This window comes from Girardinichthys multiradiatus, chromosome 11, assembly GCF_021462225.1.
Source record: "Girardinichthys multiradiatus isolate DD_20200921_A chromosome 11, DD_fGirMul_XY1, whole genome shotgun sequence".
In the NCBI taxonomy this organism is placed as follows: Eukaryota; Metazoa; Chordata; class Actinopteri; order Cyprinodontiformes; family Goodeidae; genus Girardinichthys; species Girardinichthys multiradiatus.
This window is the reverse complement of record NC_061804.1, coordinates 1358182-1380487: the sequence shown is the minus strand read 5'-3', so window position 1 is coordinate 1380487 and position 22306 is coordinate 1358182. Positions and strand designations below refer to the sequence as shown.

Below are 22306 nucleotides of genomic sequence, written 5' to 3'. Positions count from 1 at the left end.
GCTCTGCTATTTGATAATGAGAAGAAAACAGATTGAATCAGAAATGCTGTCAGTTAATGTTATGGAAATAACTAAATCTGATGTTCAGTAGGAGGTTTTAGCTGTTTTCTCACTAATCAGAAAATGTCATCTTCATATTTTAAAACAGTTAAAATGTTTTAGCTTTTTAAGACAGAAACCAACAAACAAACCCAAGAGTTTATGGAATATTTATTAGCATGATCTGCATCTTCTATTTATTTCCTTATAAAAAAGTAATCAGATTCTAGGCATAGAATAGAAAGTGTCTAAACTTATTTCATGTTAGACTCAACTACAGGAAACAGATAAAAAGCATTCAGTGTTACAGTGGGTCACCCCCTTCGTACTGTACAATGATTTAGATACTGTCATAACATTGAGTCCAATCACATAATATTGAGCAGGTCCCCCTCTTGCTACCAGAAACATGCTGACCCATTTGGACCTCTGCAGGTCTGCTGTGTTACCTTATCAGCTACATTGATCACTGAATTAAATTAAATCTTGAGTAGAAATCAAACTAAACTTTTCTTTCTTTTCTTTACCTGTTGGTTGATATTTGTCCAGCATTCTATGTGTTTTTATGAGACACTTTTACCAAATCTATTTGACACTAGTTAAATAAATTTTAAAATCAAACAAGAAATCCTGCCAGTCAGGTGACAAGTACTCTGGGTTGTTTCATAGCCAGGCGGAAAACAGAACCTCTCCACTGACAGCTGAGATTGAGCATGAGGAAGGGCCTGATGGTCTGGTCTCTAAGACCATAGATGAGGCAGCTTAGACACTGAGGAAGAACATTTATGGAAACATACAGAAAAATCTGCAGGCGCACAGCTGGAACCCTGTCCAGATTCTTGGAGATAAGTATGAGCAAGGAGTTGTGCACTGTTGATGATACTGTGAGGCCCATCTGCAGCAGATGCAGCAGCAGAGTCCTTCGAGCCTTGCTGGCTGAAGCTTTGTCACTGGAGGCTGAGCGAGCTGCTACCATGATGCCAGTATAGGTGAAAGTAACGGTTACACCTCCTAACACTAACAGGAAGTAAGTGGAGGCTTTGTTGTACAGATCAGACACTGGATCAACAAACACACTCTCTTTTCCACAATAGTCTGTCATCTGCATGTTCTGCTGGTCTTCTAATGAAAACTTGAACATTATGATTATTTGAATCATAACATTTAATGAAGTAAAAGTCCAAGCAATACAAATAACCAAAGTTGTGTTTCTGGTGGTGATGATGGCGCTGTGTCTGAGAGGATAGCATACAGCTATGTACCTCTCTAAGCACATAAGCACCAGAGTCACTGGAGACGTTCTATGAGACAGAGAATAAAGTGCTACCAGAATGGCACAGACAGGAGACGCCAGGGTTACTCTACTAAGAGACAGAGAAAACATTGACTGGCTGTGTGCCATCTGCAAAGTGTCTGCAAACAGGAGATTAAACAGAAGAAGATATCGAGGGGTCTCTCGAAACACTTCTTTACTTCTCAGAGTGTATAAAGTGGTGAGATTAATGTAGAGGAACATGCAGCATGGCAGCGTCGTCACGACAGAGGATAAAACTAACCCCAGGAGCCCCTGATTCTGCAGCACAACGGTGGTGTTCCTCTCAGTTTGATTAGTGAACATTTTCAACAATATTTTAAAACAGACATTCAAACACAAAGGTAAAATTATTGCTTTACCAACCACACCAGTTCATATGGTTCATGCATTCCAGTTGTAATTTGTCTAACCCACCATCACACCTTCCTTCCAACCTGTCCTCACCAATGCTGAACGCTTTAACTTTCTTCCCCCACTATTTATCTCATCTTCAGAGACTCAATGACCAGTCGCCACCTTCAGGAGATTTGTCAGGAAAGAGTTGTGATGAAAACATGGAGGACATGGTGAGGCAGAACCTCTGAACTACTGGAGCTTTTTGGATTAGACAAAATATTTTCAGGACCCAAGCTAGTGGAGTATAAATAAAAACTTTACTTCAGACTCAAGGTTTAATCAGAGAAAACAACAACAGCATAAGAAACAACCACAGGACACAAATATATAAAAACTAATAACTTAAAATTTAATAGAAGACAACTGTACCAGTGTCTCTGGGTTGTTTTTAAATATGCAACTGAAGCAAAAACTGAAGTAATTCTTACAAAACTTAAACCGTCCAAAGCTAAAGATGTGTAAGGCATCAACACAACGGTGCTCAAAAATGTCAGTTTAGCACTAGGCAGTCCCATTACAAAAATCATTACTCAATCAATATATTAAACAGAATTCCCAAGAACATGGAAAACAGCCATAGTATCGCCCATTTTTAAATCAGGAAACCCACAATCCATCTCTTATTAAAGACCTAATAGTATTTCATACGGTGTCTGGGAGGTGTGTTGGGACCCTTCCATGGTTACAACATGAAAGTCCGGTACAAACCTTTCTGGAACTTTCAAAATAAACCGCATGAATCTACTTCCAGCACAGCCAGGAAAAAGGGTAACAGCAAACTTCCCGTGACGTCACTGTGTTGAATAAAACCCTGCTTTCGCAAAGTTTCTGTCTCTTCCACATGGCCCTGCGGAACTGGACGGAGGGACACAGCGTGCTGATGTCTCTTTGCTGGCAAACAGACATAACTCTTCAAACTAGATCCAAGAGTGTCATATGATCACGCGATCATATCCACTAAGTTTAGTAGGAATGAATTGCTGTTTGTGTATCTGGTATTCATTCATGAACGGGGTAATTAAGGTACAAGCGTTGCTTGACTTTTCTCTCTGAGGTCTGCAGAATCAAACTGTGGTCCAGAGAGTTTCCAGCAGAGACCCTGTCTCTACGACACCGAGTGGAGCAGTTTTCCCGGTCTGAAGCAAGGACAACGGGGACAGCATCACCGTAGTTACAGCTGTAACGTGCAGTTTGGCCGGCCGACAGAGTGAGCCGCCTCTCCCCACAGCTACAGAGGTTAGCTGCAAGTTAACCCTTTTGTTCACTGTGGATGTTTCTTCAACTTCGTTGCCCTGGACAACTTTTCCTCAGTACGGTTCACATGAGAGGTTAGGTTTGGGCAGAGAGAAGTAATTTAGGATGAAATTATCTAAATATTTTTTTTGTTTTATGACGTTTGGTTTTGTTGGTGTTGAAACTCAGTCATCTTAGTGCTAGCAGATTATCTGCTCAGCACACATGCTCAGTTTGTGTTCTGTGTTTGTGTTTTTAAAGTTAAGACAAACTTTATTGAAAGGGTGATTTTAAACACAGAAGATCGGCCATAATACGCCGTCCGCGCTTATGCATTTTAACCCTTTTTATTAGTGGTATTTTAAAGGTACAGGGGTTGGACAATTAAACTGAAACACCTGGTTTTAGACCACAATAATTTATTAGTATGGTGTAGGGCCTCCTTTTGCAGCCAATACAGCGTCAATTCGTCTTGGGAATGACATATACAAGTCCTGCACAGTGGTCAGAGAGATTTTAAGCCATTCTTCTTGCAGGATTGTGGCCAGGTCACTACGTGATACTGGTGGAGGAAAACGTTTCCTGACTCGCTCCTCCAAAACACCCCAAAGTGGCTCAATAATATTTAGATCTGGTGACTGTGCAGGCCATGGGAGATGTTCAACTTCACTTTCATGTTCATCAAACCAATCTTTCACCAGTCTTGCTGTGTGTATTGGTGCATTGTCATCCTGATACACGGCACCGCCTTCAGGATACAATGTTTGAACCATTGGATGCACATGGTCCTCAAGAATGGTTCGGTAGTCCTTGGCAGGGATGAGCCCATCTAGCACAAGTATTGGGCCAAGGGAATGCCATGATATGGCAGCCAAACCATCACTGATCCACCCCCATGCTTCACTCTGGGCATGCAACAGTCTGGGTGGTACGCTTCTTTGGGGCTTCTCCACACCGTAACTCTCCTGGATGTGGGGAAAACAGTAAAGGTGGACTCATCAGAGAACAATACATGTTTCACATTGTCCACAGCCCAAGATTTGCGCTCCTTGCACCATTGAAACCGACGTTTGGCATTGGCATGAATGACCAAAGGTTTGGCTATAGCAGCCCGGCCGTGTATATTGACCCTATGGAGCTCCTGACGGACAGTTCTGGTGGAAACAGGAGAGTTGAGGTGCACATTTAATTCTGCCGTGATTTGGGCAGCCGTGGTTTTATGTTTTTTGGATACAATCCGGGTTAGCACCTGAACATCCCTTTCAGACAGCTTCCTCTTGCGTCCACAGTTAATCCTGTTGGATGTGGTTCGTCCTTCTTGGTGGTATGCTGACATTACCCTGGATACCGTGGCTCTTGATACATCACAAAGACTTGCTGTCTTGGTCACAGATGCGCCAGCAAGACGTGTACCAACAATTTGTCCTCTTTTGAACTCTGGTATGTCACCCATAATGTTGTGTGCATTTCAATATTTTGAGCCAAACTGTGCTCTTACCCTGCTAATTGAACCTTCACACTTTGCTCTTACTGGTGCAATGTGCAATCAATGAAGACTGGTTACCAGGCTGGTCCAATTTAGCCATGAAACCTCCCACACTAAAATGACAGGTGTTTCAGTTTCATTGTCCAACCTCTGTATGTGTGTAATTCTGATGAGAAGCAACAAGCTTCTTTTGTTAGTTTTAACCGCTAACAGCTAAGAACACGTGCTTGCCTGCTAAAGATCATTTACCCAAAAAGGTTGTTAGTTTTCAAGCTAGTAAAATATTTCCCTAAACATTATTTTACTAAACTTGATAACTAAGTAAACACCATTAAGCCCCTTTTCTCCAGAAAGATTTGATTCTTTTTCAAAATAATATTTCCTTAAATATTATTTCAATAACTAAAGGCAGCTAATTAGAGACTGTTGAGAATTAGTCATCTAGAAGGTCGGTTTTATTCAGTAGATTATTATTTAAAACATTATTTTATTAAAATAATATTTAATCTGATCTTGCATTGTGAGTGGTTGTCTAAACGTTGCTGATTATTGTCTAAGTTGGTTCCAAAACTAACTTAACTTCATTTCCAGATTCTTCAAGATAATCCTTGGTTCTCAAACATAAACATTGCATGGTAATGTTGCATCACTCTTTTGGTCATAATTTCTAATCATCTTTGATCAACTTGTTTATATTGTACATAGTCCATTAGTCTTAATTATTCTTTAATTCTGCTTGGTAGTTTAGTTGGATTGTTTTAGCAAAGTAAAGAGTTTGTTGATTGAAATATGTTTGACTTTGAGTTGACTTATTTTTGTTAATAAATTCTTGTATTTTAAGAAATTGTGTGAATTTATTCCATATATGTGCAGAATTTATGCTGTTCAATAATGTCAGAGCTCGTCTCACACCTTTCTATTTTGTCCTAATACCATCGCCTTAATGGGCTGGTATTCACAGGACAGCTCTTAACAGACCCAAATATTATTTAATAAATATTAAAATATTAATGTAAAATAATATATTCATATTCATAATTACAACATTCTTGGCATCCCTGGGTGGGCATTATTATGAACAGCTTGCACTGTACATATATGAGAAGGAATAAACCACAACTGCACATTATTGAGGTACCAAGTGATTAGCTTAAAACCAGCTGTCACTGGTCACAATAGGACTCAAAACATCAGAGTTCTAACATCAGATGTCACTGATTATATTTAAGAGAACATTATAACTCGTGACACTCCTGGAGTTCACAATTTTAGACTTTCATCAAAGTAATAACTCCAATAATATATCCGTGGTAGTAACTATCAACTCTGCTACAAAGGCAACATTTTAGATGTTCTGACACAGTCTGGTTTCTTCTGTGTAAGCAATGACCTGAGACTTGGTTTAACTTCAGTTAACCTCACTGTTCAGACAGTTGCCGCACATCTGTATCCAGAGGCTGTGTTTTGTGTACGACCACAATTTGAAACTGAATTAACTTTCCAGTTAATTTTAGTATCTGACCTGATTTTTGATGCATGTATCCATTCAGGAAATTTATAGTTTGTTTTATGTTTTTAAAGAACAGGATTTATTGCCAGAGTAAATCCCAAATTTAATCTAATTCACCCTGCCATAAAAGGGTGTGTGTCAAAAACCAAATTGCAAGTATCACCCTTAGGAGGTGTAGCAATTTTCTTTTCCCTTTGCATTTTAAACATAAAATCCCTTAAAGGTTAAGAATAGTGTGTAGTCACTAGTTCCTCCCAAAGAAATATGAAGAATTAATGCCAAAATCACCCTAAAGAAAGGAGTAGCATTGTAACACTTCGAGCATAATGTTGTCACAAGTCACAGGTTGAATGATCAACCTCTGTGCCTGTTTTACAATCATACAAATGTTTCCAATAAATGGTAAATGGACTGAACTTATATAATGCTTTTCCAGTCATACAGACCACTCAAAGCGCTTTACACTAGTGCCACATTCACCCAATTGCACTCACTAACACTCACACATTTATACACCGATACGTAGGCAACTTGAGGTTAAGTGCCTTGCCCAGGGGCACATCGACCTATGGCAGGCTGAAGCTGGAATCGAACCCACAACCTTCTGATTGCAAGACAACTACTCTTCCTACTGAGCCACAGTCGCCTATATGTATTGTCAAATATACATATATAGCTGGACAAAGATTTGTTGTTGTTCTTAGCAATATTCTGATAACTTTGTTGTTGTTTTGTAGTGTCTGCCAGAATAATGGAATTAAACTCCATTATGAATTCAGCAGACGTGGAGATGCAGAAGGTGGTGGTTGCTGATCTCATCCGTTTGTCTCCAGATGAGCGGGATGCTTTAAATCAATTTGACCTTGCTGCATGTGATAAAAAGATTCAAGAATTACCTAACCTAATTGAAAATCCAACTAGAGAGATTCTGATTTCAGATGTTGTTGGTAGGCTTACCTTGTTGTATCAGCAGAAATCACAACTGGAAGCTAAAAGATATTCTCAGTTACAGGCTGACCATCAGATGGCCCTTCAAAGAGAGAATGCTGCAAAGCTTGAGCTCTCAAAAGCTGAGGAGAGGACCAAGAAAGCTGAAGCAAAGTTAGTGGACCTGAAGGCAGATGAGATCAAGAAAGCTTCATCCCAAAGGGGGGGACAGACCCCCACCTCTCAGGTACCCAATTTGCATTTTCACTCACAGCAGCTGCAGCAGTCACAGCAGGAAGCAGAGTCAGACAGCAGGCATCCAGCACCTAGGTCAGAGTCTCCCCTTCCTAAATCTAGTCAAAGTGTTCAACTTACTTCCACAGACCTTAACCGAAGTGTTGGAAGTCAGATGATGTCCAGTGGTTTCCTGTCAAATCCCATTGCAGTGAACAACCACCAAGATGACGAAGTGCCGGACTCAGCGTGCACAAGTGGCCCAATTCAGTGGGAGGAGCACCCTTCCAGCCTGATCGGCACCCCTCTCCTTTCTGACTCTGTGTCGACCCCTAGGGGCCAGGAGAGACGCACATGGCTCTCAGGTGACTCAATCCAACCTGACCCACCACCACTTGCACGAGTCCATTCATTAGAAAGCTCTCATTTAAAGCATGAGAAGACTTGTCTCCTTCCCCAGAGGTTAGGTCAGGATCTTCCACCATTTCATGAACTTAACCAACTTGAGTTCTCAGATGGACGTGGTCCACCTTGGGAGCATGGTGTCCGTTTCAAACAGCTTGAATCCCTTGCTAAAGACATAGAAGTTTTTGATCCAGGTAGCCAGGAGTCAAATATTGATGCTTACCTGTTTGAGGTTGAACATTGTCTTCTTGACTTGCGTTTTCCTTCTGATCGTGAGAAGCTGAGGCTTATTTGGAAAATAACAGCTAAGAGTGTTCATGCGTTCATAAAAACTCTTCCTCCAGAAATTAGTGACAGCTATCCAGCTCTTTATTAATGCTTTGACAGTTTTGCAAAAACAGTTTGAACCTCCCAGAGAATATTTCCAATGTTTGAAGACAGCTTATTTTCAGGGATGTTATGCTCCAGGTCTTGAAGAAGACCACACTTTTAAGTTGTTGTTTCTTCACAATCTCCACGTTAGCGTGCAGTATGAAGTGACCATGCATTGCATAACAGAGAATCTCTCCATGCAGGAGACTCGTAGATATGCTCAGCTTGTGTGGGAAACACGTGTCAGTTCAGACAGAGCAGGAAAAGGTAAAGTTAGAGTGTTAAACATTCAAACTGAGAACAGGCCTAAGAAGAGGCACAAAGTAACTTCTCAAGTGATGCAACAGAACCAGGGGGGTGGTAACTGGCGTCAGCCAAAAGACAAGCCACCAGTTAAAAGACAAACACCTTTTCACAGAGCAACATTGAACTGTAAGGTTGGTGGTAAAGAGTGGAGCCACTCCAAAGATGTCATCATAAAAGGAGGAGTTTGAGATGATCTGCAGGTGTGTTATAACTGAGGTAACAGCGTTCCTAAAAGACCTGGCAAGCCGTTGCAGTCCAGAATCAACCCTGTAAAATCTATCAAACAAGGTATGAAGATGGTAAATAATTTCCAACACCCTATATTCTGTTATAATCTTTTTCTTTCTTATGGTTCTGAACTTGAGAAATTATTAAGGTTTTAGAAGCAGTATTATGATGGTGTGAAAATTATAACAGGATTTTTCTTTTATTTGTTTTAAAACATTTTATCAGTGTTAGTCTCTGCCCAAGCCTGCCATGCTCCTGTCCAAACACTAACCTCTGAACCGAAAATGAACTGTTGAACTCTGCCTACCTACAGGAACCCAGTGACTCTTTTCACATGGCTGAGGACTGATGGTTAGCCCCACAGACTGTGAACTTCATCCCATTCTTCGGAACTAAAAGGGGGGATGTTGGAACCACAGCCATGGGGACAACATGAATCGCCAGTATGAGCTCGTCTGGAACTTTCAAAACAAATCCCAAGAATCTACTTCCAGCACAGCCAGGAAAAAGGGTAACAGCAAACTTCCCGTGACGTCACTGTGTTGAATAAAACCCTGCTTTCGCAAAGTTTCTGTCTCTTCCACATGGCCCTGCAGAACTGGACGGAGGGACACAGCGTGCTGATGTCTCTTTGCTGGCAAACAGACATAACTCTTCAAACTGGATCCAAGAGTGTCATATGATCACGCGATCATATCCACTAAGTTTAGTAGGAATGAATTGCTGTTTGTGTATCTGGTATTCATTCATGAACGGGGTAATTAAGGTACAATGTTCAATGTGGATGTTTCTTCAACTTCGTTGCCCCGGACAACTTTTCCTCAGCACGGTTCACATGAGAGGTTAGGTTTGGGCAGAGAGAAGTAATTTAGGATGAAATTATCTAAATATTTTTTTTGCTTTATGACGTTTGGTTTTGTTGGTGTTGAAACTCAGCCATCTTAGTGCTAGCAGATTATCTGCTCAGCACACATGCTCAGTTTGTGTTCTGTGTTTGTGTTTTTAAAATTAAGACAAACTTTATTGAAAGGGTGATTTTAAACACAGAAGATCGGCCATAATACGCCGTCCGCGCTTATGCATTTTAACCCTTTTTATTAGTGGTATTTTAAAGGTATGTGTGTAATTCTGATGAGAAGCAACAAGCTTCTTTTGTTAGTTTTAACCGCTAACAGCTAAGAACACATGCTTGCCTGCTAAAGATTCAATTCAATTCAATTCAGTTTTATTTATATAACGCCAATTCACAACACGTGTTGTCTCAAGGCTCTTCACAACAGTCAGGTTCATACATTCCAATTAATCGTAACCATTGAACAGTTCAGTCAGATTCAGTTATTTATTCAAATTGGATAAAAAGTTTTTCTATCTAAGGAAACCCAGCAGATTACATCCAGTCAGTGACTTGCAGCATTCACTCCTCCTGGATGAGCATGTAGAGACAGTGGACAGTCACTGGCGTTGACTTTGCAGCAATCCCTCATACTGAGCATGCATGTAGCGACAGTGGAGAGGAAAAACTCTGAAAAAGTCTGAAAAAGAGCACATAGAGTTAGTCACAGTAGAAGCTCAGTCAGTCGCCATGTCTAGGAGAGAGAAAGGGTTAAACACTGAAAGACAGGGCCATGTGGATCATCTGTAGAAGGTGAGCATTAAGTTGTTGCCAGCAGAAGCTCGGACAATTCCCCTCTCCAGAAAGGTGTCACAGGTAGACACAGAGTCAGGCCAGGTGTAGCTTCTAGGAAGAGAAAAGAGAGAACAAAGTTAAAAGCTGAAATAACAACAAATAATACAAAATTGGAGAGTAGTGTGAGAATGTAGTGAAGAGGGTGAAAGTGGTCATTATGTCCTCCAGCAGCCTAAGCCTATAGCAGCATAACTACACAGATAGTTTCAGTTCAGATTATTTAGTTAAACGGCGCTTATTTACAACAATGTCGTCTCAAGGCACCTCACAAAGGGTCCCACTGATGGTCATTGTTATACTAAAAACCACAAGGATTGGGATACCTCTCTCTGTCAGACTGATTATAACCATTGGAAAACAGAAGGGGTCATACAGGTAGCAGAAATGGAGGGTGTGTTTGCACCTCAACCATAACTGAACCGGTTTAGGCTAAACCTGACTCCCCCTTACTCCAACCAACAGGGAGGGAGGAAGGCTCCCTCCCTGATAAACTAAGCCACTCTAACTATAATCTTTATCAAAAAGGAAAGTTTTAAGCCTAGCCTTAAAAGTAGACAGGGTGTCTGCCTCACGGACTAAAACTGGGAGCTGGTTCCACAGGAGAGGAGCCTGATAACTAAAGGATCTGCCTCCCATTCTACTTCTAGAGACTCTAGGAACCACCAGTAAACCTGCAGTCTGAGAACAAAGTGCTCTGTTAGGAACATATGGACCAATCAGATCTCTGATGTATGATGGAGCTAGATCATTAAGGGCTTTATATGTGAGGAGGAGAATTTTAAATTCTATTCTGGATTTAACAGGGAGTCAATGAAGGGAAGCTAAAATAGGAAAAATATGATCTCTCATTTTAATTTTCATCAGAACTCTTGCTGCAGCATTTTAAATCAGCTGAAGGCTTTTAGTAAATAACCTATTTGCCGATGTGGAGCACTAGCTACGTCAAAAATGTGGCAGCATCTTAGAGACTCTATTAGCGCTCCCGTATCACTTCCGGTTCAGTGTCGGAGTTGGTACATTCCCTTTCTGTAAGATTTTGTCATTTGTAAAGTGTTTCCTGAGATGTAAGTTTGTTTTCTCAAATAAAAATGTATGTCAGGCTTTGTAAAAGTGTTTCTGATTTTGTAATGTTCGTTTGCACCTGTTGTAATTATGAATATGAATATATTATTTAATATTAATATTTTAATATTAATATTTTAATATTGTATCAAATAATATTTGGGTCTGTTAAGGATTGTCCTGTGAATACCAGTCCAGTAAGGTGATGGTATTAGGACAAAATAGAAAGGTGTGAGACGAGCTCTGACATTATTGAACAGCATAAACTCTGCACATATATGGAATAAATTCACACAATTTCTTAAAATACAATAATTTATTAACAAAAATAAGTCAACTCAAAGTCAAACATATTTCAATCAACAAACTCTTTACTTTGCTAAAACAATCCAACTAAACTACCAAGCAGAATTAAAGAATAATGAAGACTAATGGACTATGTACAATATAAACAAGTTGATTAAAGATGATTGATAATTATGACCAAAAGAGTGATGCAACATTACCATGCAATGTTTATGTTTGAGAACCAAGGATTATCTTGAAGAATCTGGAAATGAAGTTAAGTTAGTTTTGGAACTAACTTAGACAATAATCAGCAAACCTTTAGACATCCATTCACAATGTAAGATCAGATAAAATATTGTTTTAATAAAATAATGTTTCAAATAATGATCTGCTGAATAAAACCAACCTTCTGGATGAATAATTCTCAACGGTGTCTAATTAGCTGCCTTTATTTATTAAAATAATATTTGAAGAAATATTATTAAGGGAATGGTAAAACATTTAAGGACATATTTTGGAAAAGAGCCAAATCTTTCTGGAGAAATGGGGCTTAATGGTGTTTACTTAGTTATCAAGTTTAGTAAAATAATGTTTAGGGAAATATTTTACTAGCTTGAAAACTAACAACCTTTTTGGGTAAATGATCTTTATGTACCAGTTTCAGTCAGGTTTCAGAGCTCATCATAGCACTGAAACAGCTCTGCTGAAAGTCATTAATGATATTCTTATGGCCTCAGATAATGGACTTGTGTCTGTTCTGGTTCTGTTAGATCTCAGTGCTGCATTTGATCCAGTCGATCATAATATTCTCTTAGAAAGGCTGGAATATGCTGTAGGGATCAGGGGAACAGCACTAGGCTGGTTTAAATCTTATCTGTCTTACAGACTCCAGTTTGTTCATGTAAATGATAAATCATCTTTAAACTCCAGGGTTAACTGTGGAGTACCACAGGGTTCAGTACTTGGGCCAATTCTCTTTACTATATATATGCTTCCAATAGGTCAAATTATCAGGCAGCATGGGATACATTTTCACTGTTACGCTGATGATACTCAGCTTTACTTATCCATAAATCCTGATGAACCCAACCAGTTAGATAGACTACAAGCATGTCTTGAAGACATAAAAACTTGGATGACTTTAAATTTTCTGCTTCTAAAATCAGACAAGACAGAAGTTGTCGTCTTTGGACCGGAGTCTTTAAAAAAGAAACTTCTTAGTCAATCACTTAACCTGGATGGCATTAAATTGACCTCTGATAATAAAGTAAAAAACCTTGGTGTTATTTCTGACCAGGACATGTCATTTAAATACCATATTAAACAGGTTTCTAGGATTTCCTTCTTTCACCTCCAGAACATTGCCAAAATTAGAAATATCCTGTCCAGGTGTGACGCTGAAAAACTAGTCCATGCATTTGTTACTTCAAGGCTGGACTATTGTAATTCTTTACTATCAGGATGTCCACAAAATGCAGTTAAAAGCCTTCAGTTGATTCAAAATGCTGCAGCAAGAGTTCTGATTAAAATTAAAAAGATAGATCATATTTCTCCTATTTTAGCTTCCCTTCATTGGCTCCCTGTTAAATCCAGAACAGAATTTAAAATTCTCCTCCTCACATATAAAGCCCTTTAATGATCTAGCTCCATCATACATCAGAGATCTGATTGGTCCATATGTTCCTAACAGAGCACTTTGTTCTCAGACTGCAGGTTTACTGGTGGTTCCTAGAGTCTCTAGAAGTAGAATGGGAGGCAGATCCTTTAGTTATCAGGCTCCTCTCCTGTGGAACCAGCTCCCAGTTTTAGTCCGTGAGGCAGACACCCTGTCTACTTTTAAGGCTAGGCTTAAAACTTTCCTTTTTGATAAAGCTTATAGTTAGAGTGGCTTAGGTTATCCTGAACTATCTTCCTTATTTTTTACCTCCGTCTTCTTCCCTCCCTGTTGGATGGAGTAAGGGGGAGTCAGGTTTAGCCTAAACCGGTTCAGTTATGGTTGAGGTGCAAACACACCCTCCATTTCTGCTACCTGTATGACCCCTTCTCTTTTCCAATGGTTATAATCAGTCTGACAGAGGGAGGTATCCCAATCCTTGTGGTTTTTAGTATAACAATGACCATCAGTGGGACCCTTTGTGAGGTTCCTTGAGACGACATTGTTGTAAATAAGCGCCGTTTAACTAAATAATCTGAACTGAAACTATCTGTGTAGTTATGCTGCTATAGGCTTAGGCTGCTGGAGGACATAATGACCACTTTCACCCTCTTCGCTACATTCTCACACTACTCTCTAATTTTGCATTGTTTGCTGTTATTTCAGCTTTTAACTTTGTTCTATCTTTTCTCTTCCTAGAAGCTACACCTGGCCTGACTCTGTGTCTACCTGTGACACCTTTCTGGAGAGGGGAATCGTCCGAGCTTCTGCTGGCAACAACTTAATGCTCACCTTCTACCGATGATCCACATGGCCCTGTCTTTAATGTTTAACCCTTTCTCTCTCCTAGACATGGCTACTGACTGAGCTTCTACTGTAACTAACTCTATGTTCTCTCTTTCAGACTCTAACCTTGAAAACTGGATCAGAGTTTATCTGTTCTTTCTTTCTAGATGAAACGACTAAAGGAGCTACATCCATTAACATTTACTTTTCCTTCCCATAGAAAGTACTCCTGGATCAGTGCTTCTTTGTTCTCTTTGTGTCTCTGCTCTGTTCTCTCAAACCTCCATTCGGTCGTGGCAGATGGCCGCTCACACTGAGCCTGGTTCTGGTTCTGCTGGAGGTTTCTTCCTGTTAAAAGGGAGTTTTTCCTCTCCACTGTCGCTACATGCATGCTCAGTATGAGGGATTGCTGCAAAGTCAACGCCAGTGACTGTCCACTGTCTCTACATGCTCATCCAGGAGGAGTGAATGCTGCAAGTCACTGACTGGATGCAATCTGCTGGGTTTCCTTAGACAGAAAAACTTTTTATCCAATTTGAATAAATAACTGAATCTGACTGAACTGTTCAATTGTTAGGATTAATTGGAATGTATGAACCTGACTGTTGTGAAGAACCTTGAGACGACATGTGTTGTGAATTGGTGCTATAGAAATAAAACTGAATTGAATTGAAACTGAATTGAATTATAGTTATTAGCTATAAGGGGGACAGAAACAGGGTCAATGATCGGAACAAGAGACATCAGGCAAGGGGCAGGCAGAGGCATGAACCAGATGCAGGAAACAGGGTCGAAAACCAAAATCCAAACAATCCGACAAGGGGCAGGCAGAGAGGCAATATCCAAGAGACAAGGCAAGGTCAAAAAACAATGATCAGACAGGAAGGAATGCTGGATATCTACTCACACGATGGCTTTCAAAAATCTGGCACTGTCTGCTTGTCAGAGTCGGTATATATCAGGGAAGACACAGGTGCTTGCAATGCCACAGATTGCACTGCACTGCAGCAGCCACCAGGTGCATCTAATCTGGTGATTGCAGCCAGGGAGACAGGGTAGAGCAGACATGCCAGAATCATAACACTCTGTCCTAAATAGCATTATGTGTATGTATAACGTGCTGAAAGGATGATAAGAGACATTCCAAGTCGAGTCGGGGCTCCACGAAGGGCTTGACCTGAGAAACGTGGAACGTGGGGTGAATCCTCATGGAACTGGGTAATCTCAGCCGTACAGAGACAGGGTTGATGATCTTGGAAATCGGGAAGGGTCCAACAAATCGGGGTGCCAACTTCCAGGACTCTACCCTTAACGGTAGGTGTTTGGCAGAGAGCCAAACTTTCTGCCCCACCGTGTACTTAGGAGCAGGGATCTGTGTCCGGCCGTTCTTGACTGAACCACTGACATTCTGATCATCGACCTCCTGGCCTTTCTCCATATTCTTTGGCAATTTAGGGCAGCCGCTTGGGCAGACGGGACATTAGCCTCTCTCTCCTAAACCGAAAACATGGGTGGCTGGAAACCAAACACAACATGGAAAGGGGACAAACCAGTGGCACTTGACTGCAGAGAGTTCATGACGTATTCAACCCAGGGCAAATTTTGTGACCACTTGGTCGGGTCTGACTCACATAAAATGCGAAGTTTGGTTTCCACTTCTTGGTTGGCTCTCTCGGTTTGGCCATCAGACTGAGGATGAAACCCTGAAGAGAGACTAACAGAAATTCCCAACAAAGAACAGAACTCCTTCCAAAAACGTGACACAAACTGGGGTCCTTTTTCGGAAACAATGTCATTGGGAATTCCATGGAGCCTGAAAACTTCTTTGGTCAATATCTTACCCATCTCTTTTGCAGATGGAAGCTTCTTTAGGGGCACCAGATGAACCATCTTCGAAAATCTGTCAATTATGGTTAGTAGTACAGAGTGACCATTTGACACCGGTAAACCTGTCACAAAGTCCATAGAAATGTGATGTGCGACCATGGGCGAGGGGGGATGGGCAATGGGTGCAACAACCCCACAGGGGGGCGACGAGAAGGCTTGGCTTGACAACATTGAGTGCATGCAGAAACATAGTCTTTAACATCCTTCACAAGGGATGGCCACCAAAACTGAGCTTGTACCGTCTGAATAGTTCTGCTGACTCCAGGATGACAAACGAGACGAGAACAATGACAGGACTCCAGTACCTTAGGCACAAGGCGCTCAGGAACAAAACAGCGGTCCGGTGGGCATGATGGTGGGATAGACAGATCTCTAATAGCCTCCTGGACCTCCCTTTCCACCTCAACTCGGGACACAGACAACCTGACGGCCTTGGGAAGGATAAACTCCTCTTCACCCGCAGACTGAGATTGTGCGGGCTCTTGAATCCGGGACAGGGCGTCAAGTTTGCCATTTTTACTCCCTGGCCTGTAAGACCGGGAGAAATTAAACCGACCAAAAAACAGAGCCTACCTTGCCTGCCTGGGGGTTTAGCCGTCTTGCTGATTTCAGGTACTCCAAATTCTTATGGTCAGTCCACATCATAAATGGCTCCTTAGTCCCCTCCAGCCAATGTCTCCACTCTGTCAATGCCAACTTCACGGCCAGCAACTCTCTGTTTCCCACATCGTAATTCCACTCAGCCTGTGATAGAGTCCTTGAGAAAAAAGCACGTGGGTGAACACGATCATCCTCACCTCTCTGGCTTAACATGGCTCCGACCTCAGTTCTTGAGGCATCCACCTCCACGATAAACTGTCTCTCTGGGTCAGGAGACAGTAGCACTGGAGCTAATGTGAAGAGTTCTTTCAACCTGTTGAAGGCCTTCTCTGCATCCTTATTCCACACAAATCTTGTCTTGGAAGAGGTAAGAGCTGTGAAAACATAGGGAGTGAGAAGCACAGAGAGGGCAAGGGCATAAATTGGTGAATGACAAGGGAGTACAGGATAGAGAGTCCAAGGTTGTAAACAAGTGGAGGACAACGAAGGCCGAGACAAGACAAGACAAGCTTGCTATAAGAAAACAACTAGAAATACTCCATATTTGGACATAAGGAAATGTTGTGTTATAGATGTGTGACATGATATATGTATATGTTGAACACACCCTTGAGACTGAATAAAACGAGCTGGAAGCAGAGAGTTGATCAGAGTTGGGCCTGCAGCTGCATGGGGCCTCCATCTCTCACTCTGCGCAGAAGGTGAACATAAGTAGATTGTACTTGTGTTTATTTCACTCTTTGAAACCTGTACCCAAATCAACGGACCCGGGGAAGCAGAGATGGCTTCAACAGAGCGTTCAGGGGAGTAGCAACCTGGCTGTAATTTCTAATAAACCTCCTATAAAAGTTTGCGAAGCCCAGAAATCTCTGAAGCTGCTTGTGATCAGTTGGAACAGGCCATTCCAATATGGCCTTTACTTTGGAGGGATCGACAATCAGTTGATCTGGGGAAATGATGAAGCCCAAAAAGGATGTAGTAGTTATGTGGAACTCACATTTCTCTGCCTTGACGAACAACTGGTTTTGCAGTAGACGCAGGAGAACAGCTGACATGTTTCCTGTGGGTATCCAGATCTTGAGAATAAATTAATATGTCATCGAGATAAACAAATACGAATTGACCCACCATGTTTCTTAGAACGTCATTAACCAATGACTGAAAAGCTGCAGGAGCATTAGTAAGTCCAAATGGCATGACCTTGTACTCATAATGGCCCGTAGGCATGTTGAAAGCCGTTTTCCACTCATCTCCTTCTCTGATTCGGACCAGATGATATGCATTCCTTAGATCCAGCTTAGAAAATATCTTGGCTCCCTGGATCTGATCAAAAGTTGTATTCATGAGTGGTAAGGGGTATCTGTTCTTGACTGTTATTTCATTAAGTCCTCTATAATCAATGCATGGTCTCAACGAACCATCCTTCTTCCCCACAAAAAAGAAACCAGCACCTGCAGGAGAGGAAGAAGGTTGAATCCGTCCTGCTTTCAATGCCTCATCAACATATTTCTTCATGGCCCTGTGCTCTGGACCAGACAACAAGTAAAGCCTGCCTTTGGGGGGTGAGGTGCCAGGAAGCAAATCAATAGCACAATCATATGGTCTGTGGGGTGGCAGAGCTGTGGCCTTGATCTTATTAAATACTTCCTTTATCTCATAGTATTCTTGAGGTACTGTGATAAATCCGGGTATGTCTCCTCGACCTCATTCTCCACGCTGACCTCCATAGCAGCAGACAAAAGGCAGGCAGCGGAGCATGACCAACCCAGAACTTCTTTCTTTTTCCAGTCAATGTGAGGGTTGTGTTTCTGCAACCAGGAGGCCCCAGGTGAATTAATGATCATGAAAGTTACTTTTTCTTGATGATTACCTTCAACTGTTAAGGTAATCTCCTCCGTCCTGAGGTGTGAATTGTTCATGCTGTGACCATCCAATGCTAGCACTTTATGTGTGTCAGCTGACGGAATGAGCTTTATGTTGTTCTTATTGGCGAATGCTTCATCCATGAATTCAGTGTCTGCTCCTGAATCAATAAACACGGCCCCCTGGAAAGACATGGAAGAGGTTTGAAAATGGGCAGGAAACAAGAAGGAGGAGGCAGATAGTTGACTTCGGCTCAGTAGAGACCTCCCTTCCTCTGCTGAGCCTGTCCTTTTAATGGACACCTGAGTGCTAAATGTCCCTTCTCTCCACAATAAAAACAGAGCTTGAATCTCCTCCGACAATCTTTCTACTCAGGGCTAATCTTGGTTCTGCCCAATTGCATGGGCTCACAATCATCATTCTCCTCAGTGAGAGGTGACCGGCTCCTTCTCTCATGCCGGTGTGCAGAACCCTGAGATAATGAGGAATGAGCCACCTCATGTCGCTTCTCCCTCCTTCTCTCTGCCAGCCGAATATCAATGCAAGCAGCAAGGTCCTCGAGTTGTTTCAGGGAAGAGGGGTAGTCACGGGTTGCTAACTCATCATTGATGTCTGCGTTCAGTCCTTGCATGAATGCATCCATTTGTGCTGCTTCATTCCAACAGCTATCTGCGGCCAACAAATGAAAGTCAATTATATAAGACGAGACAGGCTGATCACCCTGCTTGAGGGACAATAATCCTCTAGCAGCTTCACGACTTGGAAGAACAGGGTTAAAAACTCAAATGAGTTCCTTGGAAAAAGCTTCATAAGAGGCACAAGATGCAGACCTGTTCTGCCATTCAGCAGTTCCCCACTGCTTCGCCCTTCCTGCCAGCAGAGATATGACAAAAGCCACCTTGGAGCGTCCAGTGGGAAATGATGATGGCTGAAGCTCAAAATGAATTTCACACTGAGTTAGGAAGGCTTGACACTGGTCAGGGTGTCCACTGAACATCTCAGGTGGAGATAGGCGTGGCTCCCTTACCTCTGCTGTTGTCCGTATTACTTGGGCATGGTTAATCTGAGACGGTGGCGACCCAGGGACAGGATTGCCTGAACGTAATGTAGAAATGATTTCCTCCAAGCCGGAACCAAGCCAGGAAAGGGTCTCATCAACGTGGGTGCGCCACTGTTGTGCTGGCGACGGGTCCATCTTTGGCCAGATTTCTCTATTACAGATTAGAAACAAGCATACCCAAGATTCAGCCAGACACAGAACTGAAAGATTAAAAGATTTATTCAGCCACAGCAAAGCGTCACTCAGGTTAAACTCCACACAGCTTCTGGGAATCACTGAAGCAGAAAGAAGGTTTAGTGACTTGTAGTTTCTCCAGATCTTGCAAGGATCAAAAAAGTCACTAACCTGGGTTGAACTTGAAACCCAGAGGGGAAACCTCACTGGGTGGCAGGCAGAGATCTCTACAGTGCAGGTAAGAGAGGCGGGTAGCTTTAGGCTGACTAATCCAAGGGCTAGGCTGGCTCAATAATCCGGGGACAGAAACATGATCAATGATCAGAACAAGAGGCGTCAGGCAAGGGGCAGGCAGAGGCATAAACCAGATGCAGGAAACAGGGTCGAAAACCAAAATCCAAATAGTCCGACAGGGAGCAGGCAGAGAGGCATAAATCCAAAAGGCAAGGCAAGGTCAAGAACAATGATCAGACAGGAAGGAACGCTGGATATCTACTCACACAAATGGCTTTCAAAAATCTGGCACCATCTGCTTGTCAGAGTCAGTATATATCAGGGAAGACACAGGTGCTTGGCTTTCCACAGATTGCAGTACACTGCAGCAGCCACCAGGTGAATCTAATATGCTGATTGCAGCCAGGGAGACAGGGTAGAGCAGACGTACCAGAATCATAACACTCTGTCCTAAATAGCATTATGTGTATGTATAACGTGCTGAAAGGATGACAAGAGACATTCCACAAACAGTCGGGTTATTATAGATCATGAATGGTTACTATGAATTGTTACTCACAGAAAATAAAATGAATTACATGAAAACACACTGGCACTCTGTGGAGTCCCTGGCAATGAGGGTGCCACAAGTTGCCACCAGGATGCCCCCAGAGTGTCAGAGGGTGTCACAGGTTGCCACAAGGGTTGCCACAAGGGTTACCACAAGGATGCCAGAGGGTGGCAGACCAGCTGTAAAAGCCTCCAGGATGCTGCCACAGCGGCTGCTGCTGTGGTCAAGCCAGCTGCCTCCACTTCAAAATGACAGCCAAGTCAGCCCTCACTGGGTTTTGTTGTGTGTGAAAACATCATGAATCATGGCAATGGCGCTTGCTAAGATCTTAGTTAAAAGCAATATTTTTGAAATGAACTGACTTGTGGGGATTGATGTCATTGTTGCTGTTATTTATACTAAATATTTAGAAGTCCACCCGGGAATATATTTATGACATTTTAGTTTTTGTCACCGTTTTATGTGGTAATTTGTGTGTTCATTATTTGAGAATGTCCATTTATATTCCCTAAGCTCCATGCTTATTAAAACTAAATAGTTTCCAGTGGCCAGTCTCACTTCACATTGACAGAAGAACACATCCAGATGTCACTCACCACATTTCACCCACATCTGATGCAGATTTTCAAAATGAAAGGCCTTAAAAATAAAACATTTAGACATTACTGTGTTTCTAGCATGAAAACGAAATGTTTCCAGTGATTACTTTCACTTCAGGCTGACAGAACACCTCCAGATGTCACTTATTAAATGTCACCAATAACTGATGTGGAATTGTTACGTTTATTTCCCCTAGGTTTCTGTGTTTATTGCCTGAAAACAGGTTGTTTCCAGTGATTACTCTCACTTCAGAATGACAAGAGAACACTTCCAGGTTCCACTCACCAAATTTCATCAAGATCTGATGTGGAATTTCAAAATTAAAGCCCGTCAATGTTAGACATATTCCATTGATGTTTTACAAAGTTGCCAAATATATTTATGATATCATGTTTTATTGTCTGATCATTCCTGATCTCTTAGCACTTGAAATATTTTTTAAGGATGACTATATGCAAGTTTTTCAGAAACTCGTTAATCACACATGCATTGAAGTCAGGTGTGGAGCAGCAGGGAAACCCACAGAACCTACAAGACTTTGGGCCTGGCGACCAGGGTTGAGAAACACCGAACTAAAGACAATGCTCTTGCATCTTATACTGCTCTATATTTACTCTCACTCACTTAAAACTGTGCACATATATGTATATTATATCTTAGATATGTTTATACTGTTTAATTTGTATTGTATTGCACTGACTACGCCAAAACAAATTCCTTGTATGTCCAAAAACGTACTTGGCAATAAAGCTTTTCTGATTCTGATTCTGATTCTGATGACGGCAAATAGTTCAACTTCATTTTAAGACCCGTTGTGAAGTAATTAATATCTGAAAACATTTTTGTATATATATCATGACACATAATATTGTAGTTGTAGTACAGTGTATTATATTATGTATAAAATGTAAAATAAATATCCTGACATACAGTTTTCTACGTCAGTCACAGATTTTTATTCTCTTTCCTTTCTTACTTTCCACTCAAACAGGCTTTAAGTTTTTCCTCACATAAATAGATGTATTTAGATGTATGTAATACAGCAAGATTTTATTTCACAGTCATTTTTAAGAATTTGACCTGGTATGCCATACCGGCTTTTAACTCAGATTTAGATCCAAGCCAAAAGTATCAGACTCTCATGTCCCATTTAATTCTGCATGAAAACCCCTCTAGTTTCTATAGTATGGATAAAAAAAATTTGATTACCCGGCACGGCACTAGTGGTGTTGGGGTTAAGCACCATGTGCAGAGGCTTTAGTTCATGGTGCAAGTGTTCCGGGTTTGGGTCCTGGACCCGGTGACCTTTGTGAATGTTTGCCCCTCATTCCTGTCTACTATCGAATGCATGAAAAACACAGGCCTCTAGTGCTACAAAAAAAATAAAAAATAAATAAAATCTGTGTAGTT

General features: G+C 41.5%; 1 protein-coding gene across 1 annotated transcript; it reads right to left on the bottom strand.

Moving 5' to 3' along the window:
* Window positions 1-676: 676 nt before the first annotated feature.
* Window positions 677-1657, bottom strand: LOC124876931 (odorant receptor 131-2-like). The gene has a single exon (XM_047379990.1). It carries the CDS (start codon window positions 1655-1657, stop codon window positions 677-679), a length of 981 nt encoding a protein of 326 aa, XP_047235946.1.
* Window positions 1658-22306: the final 20649 nt, after the last annotated feature.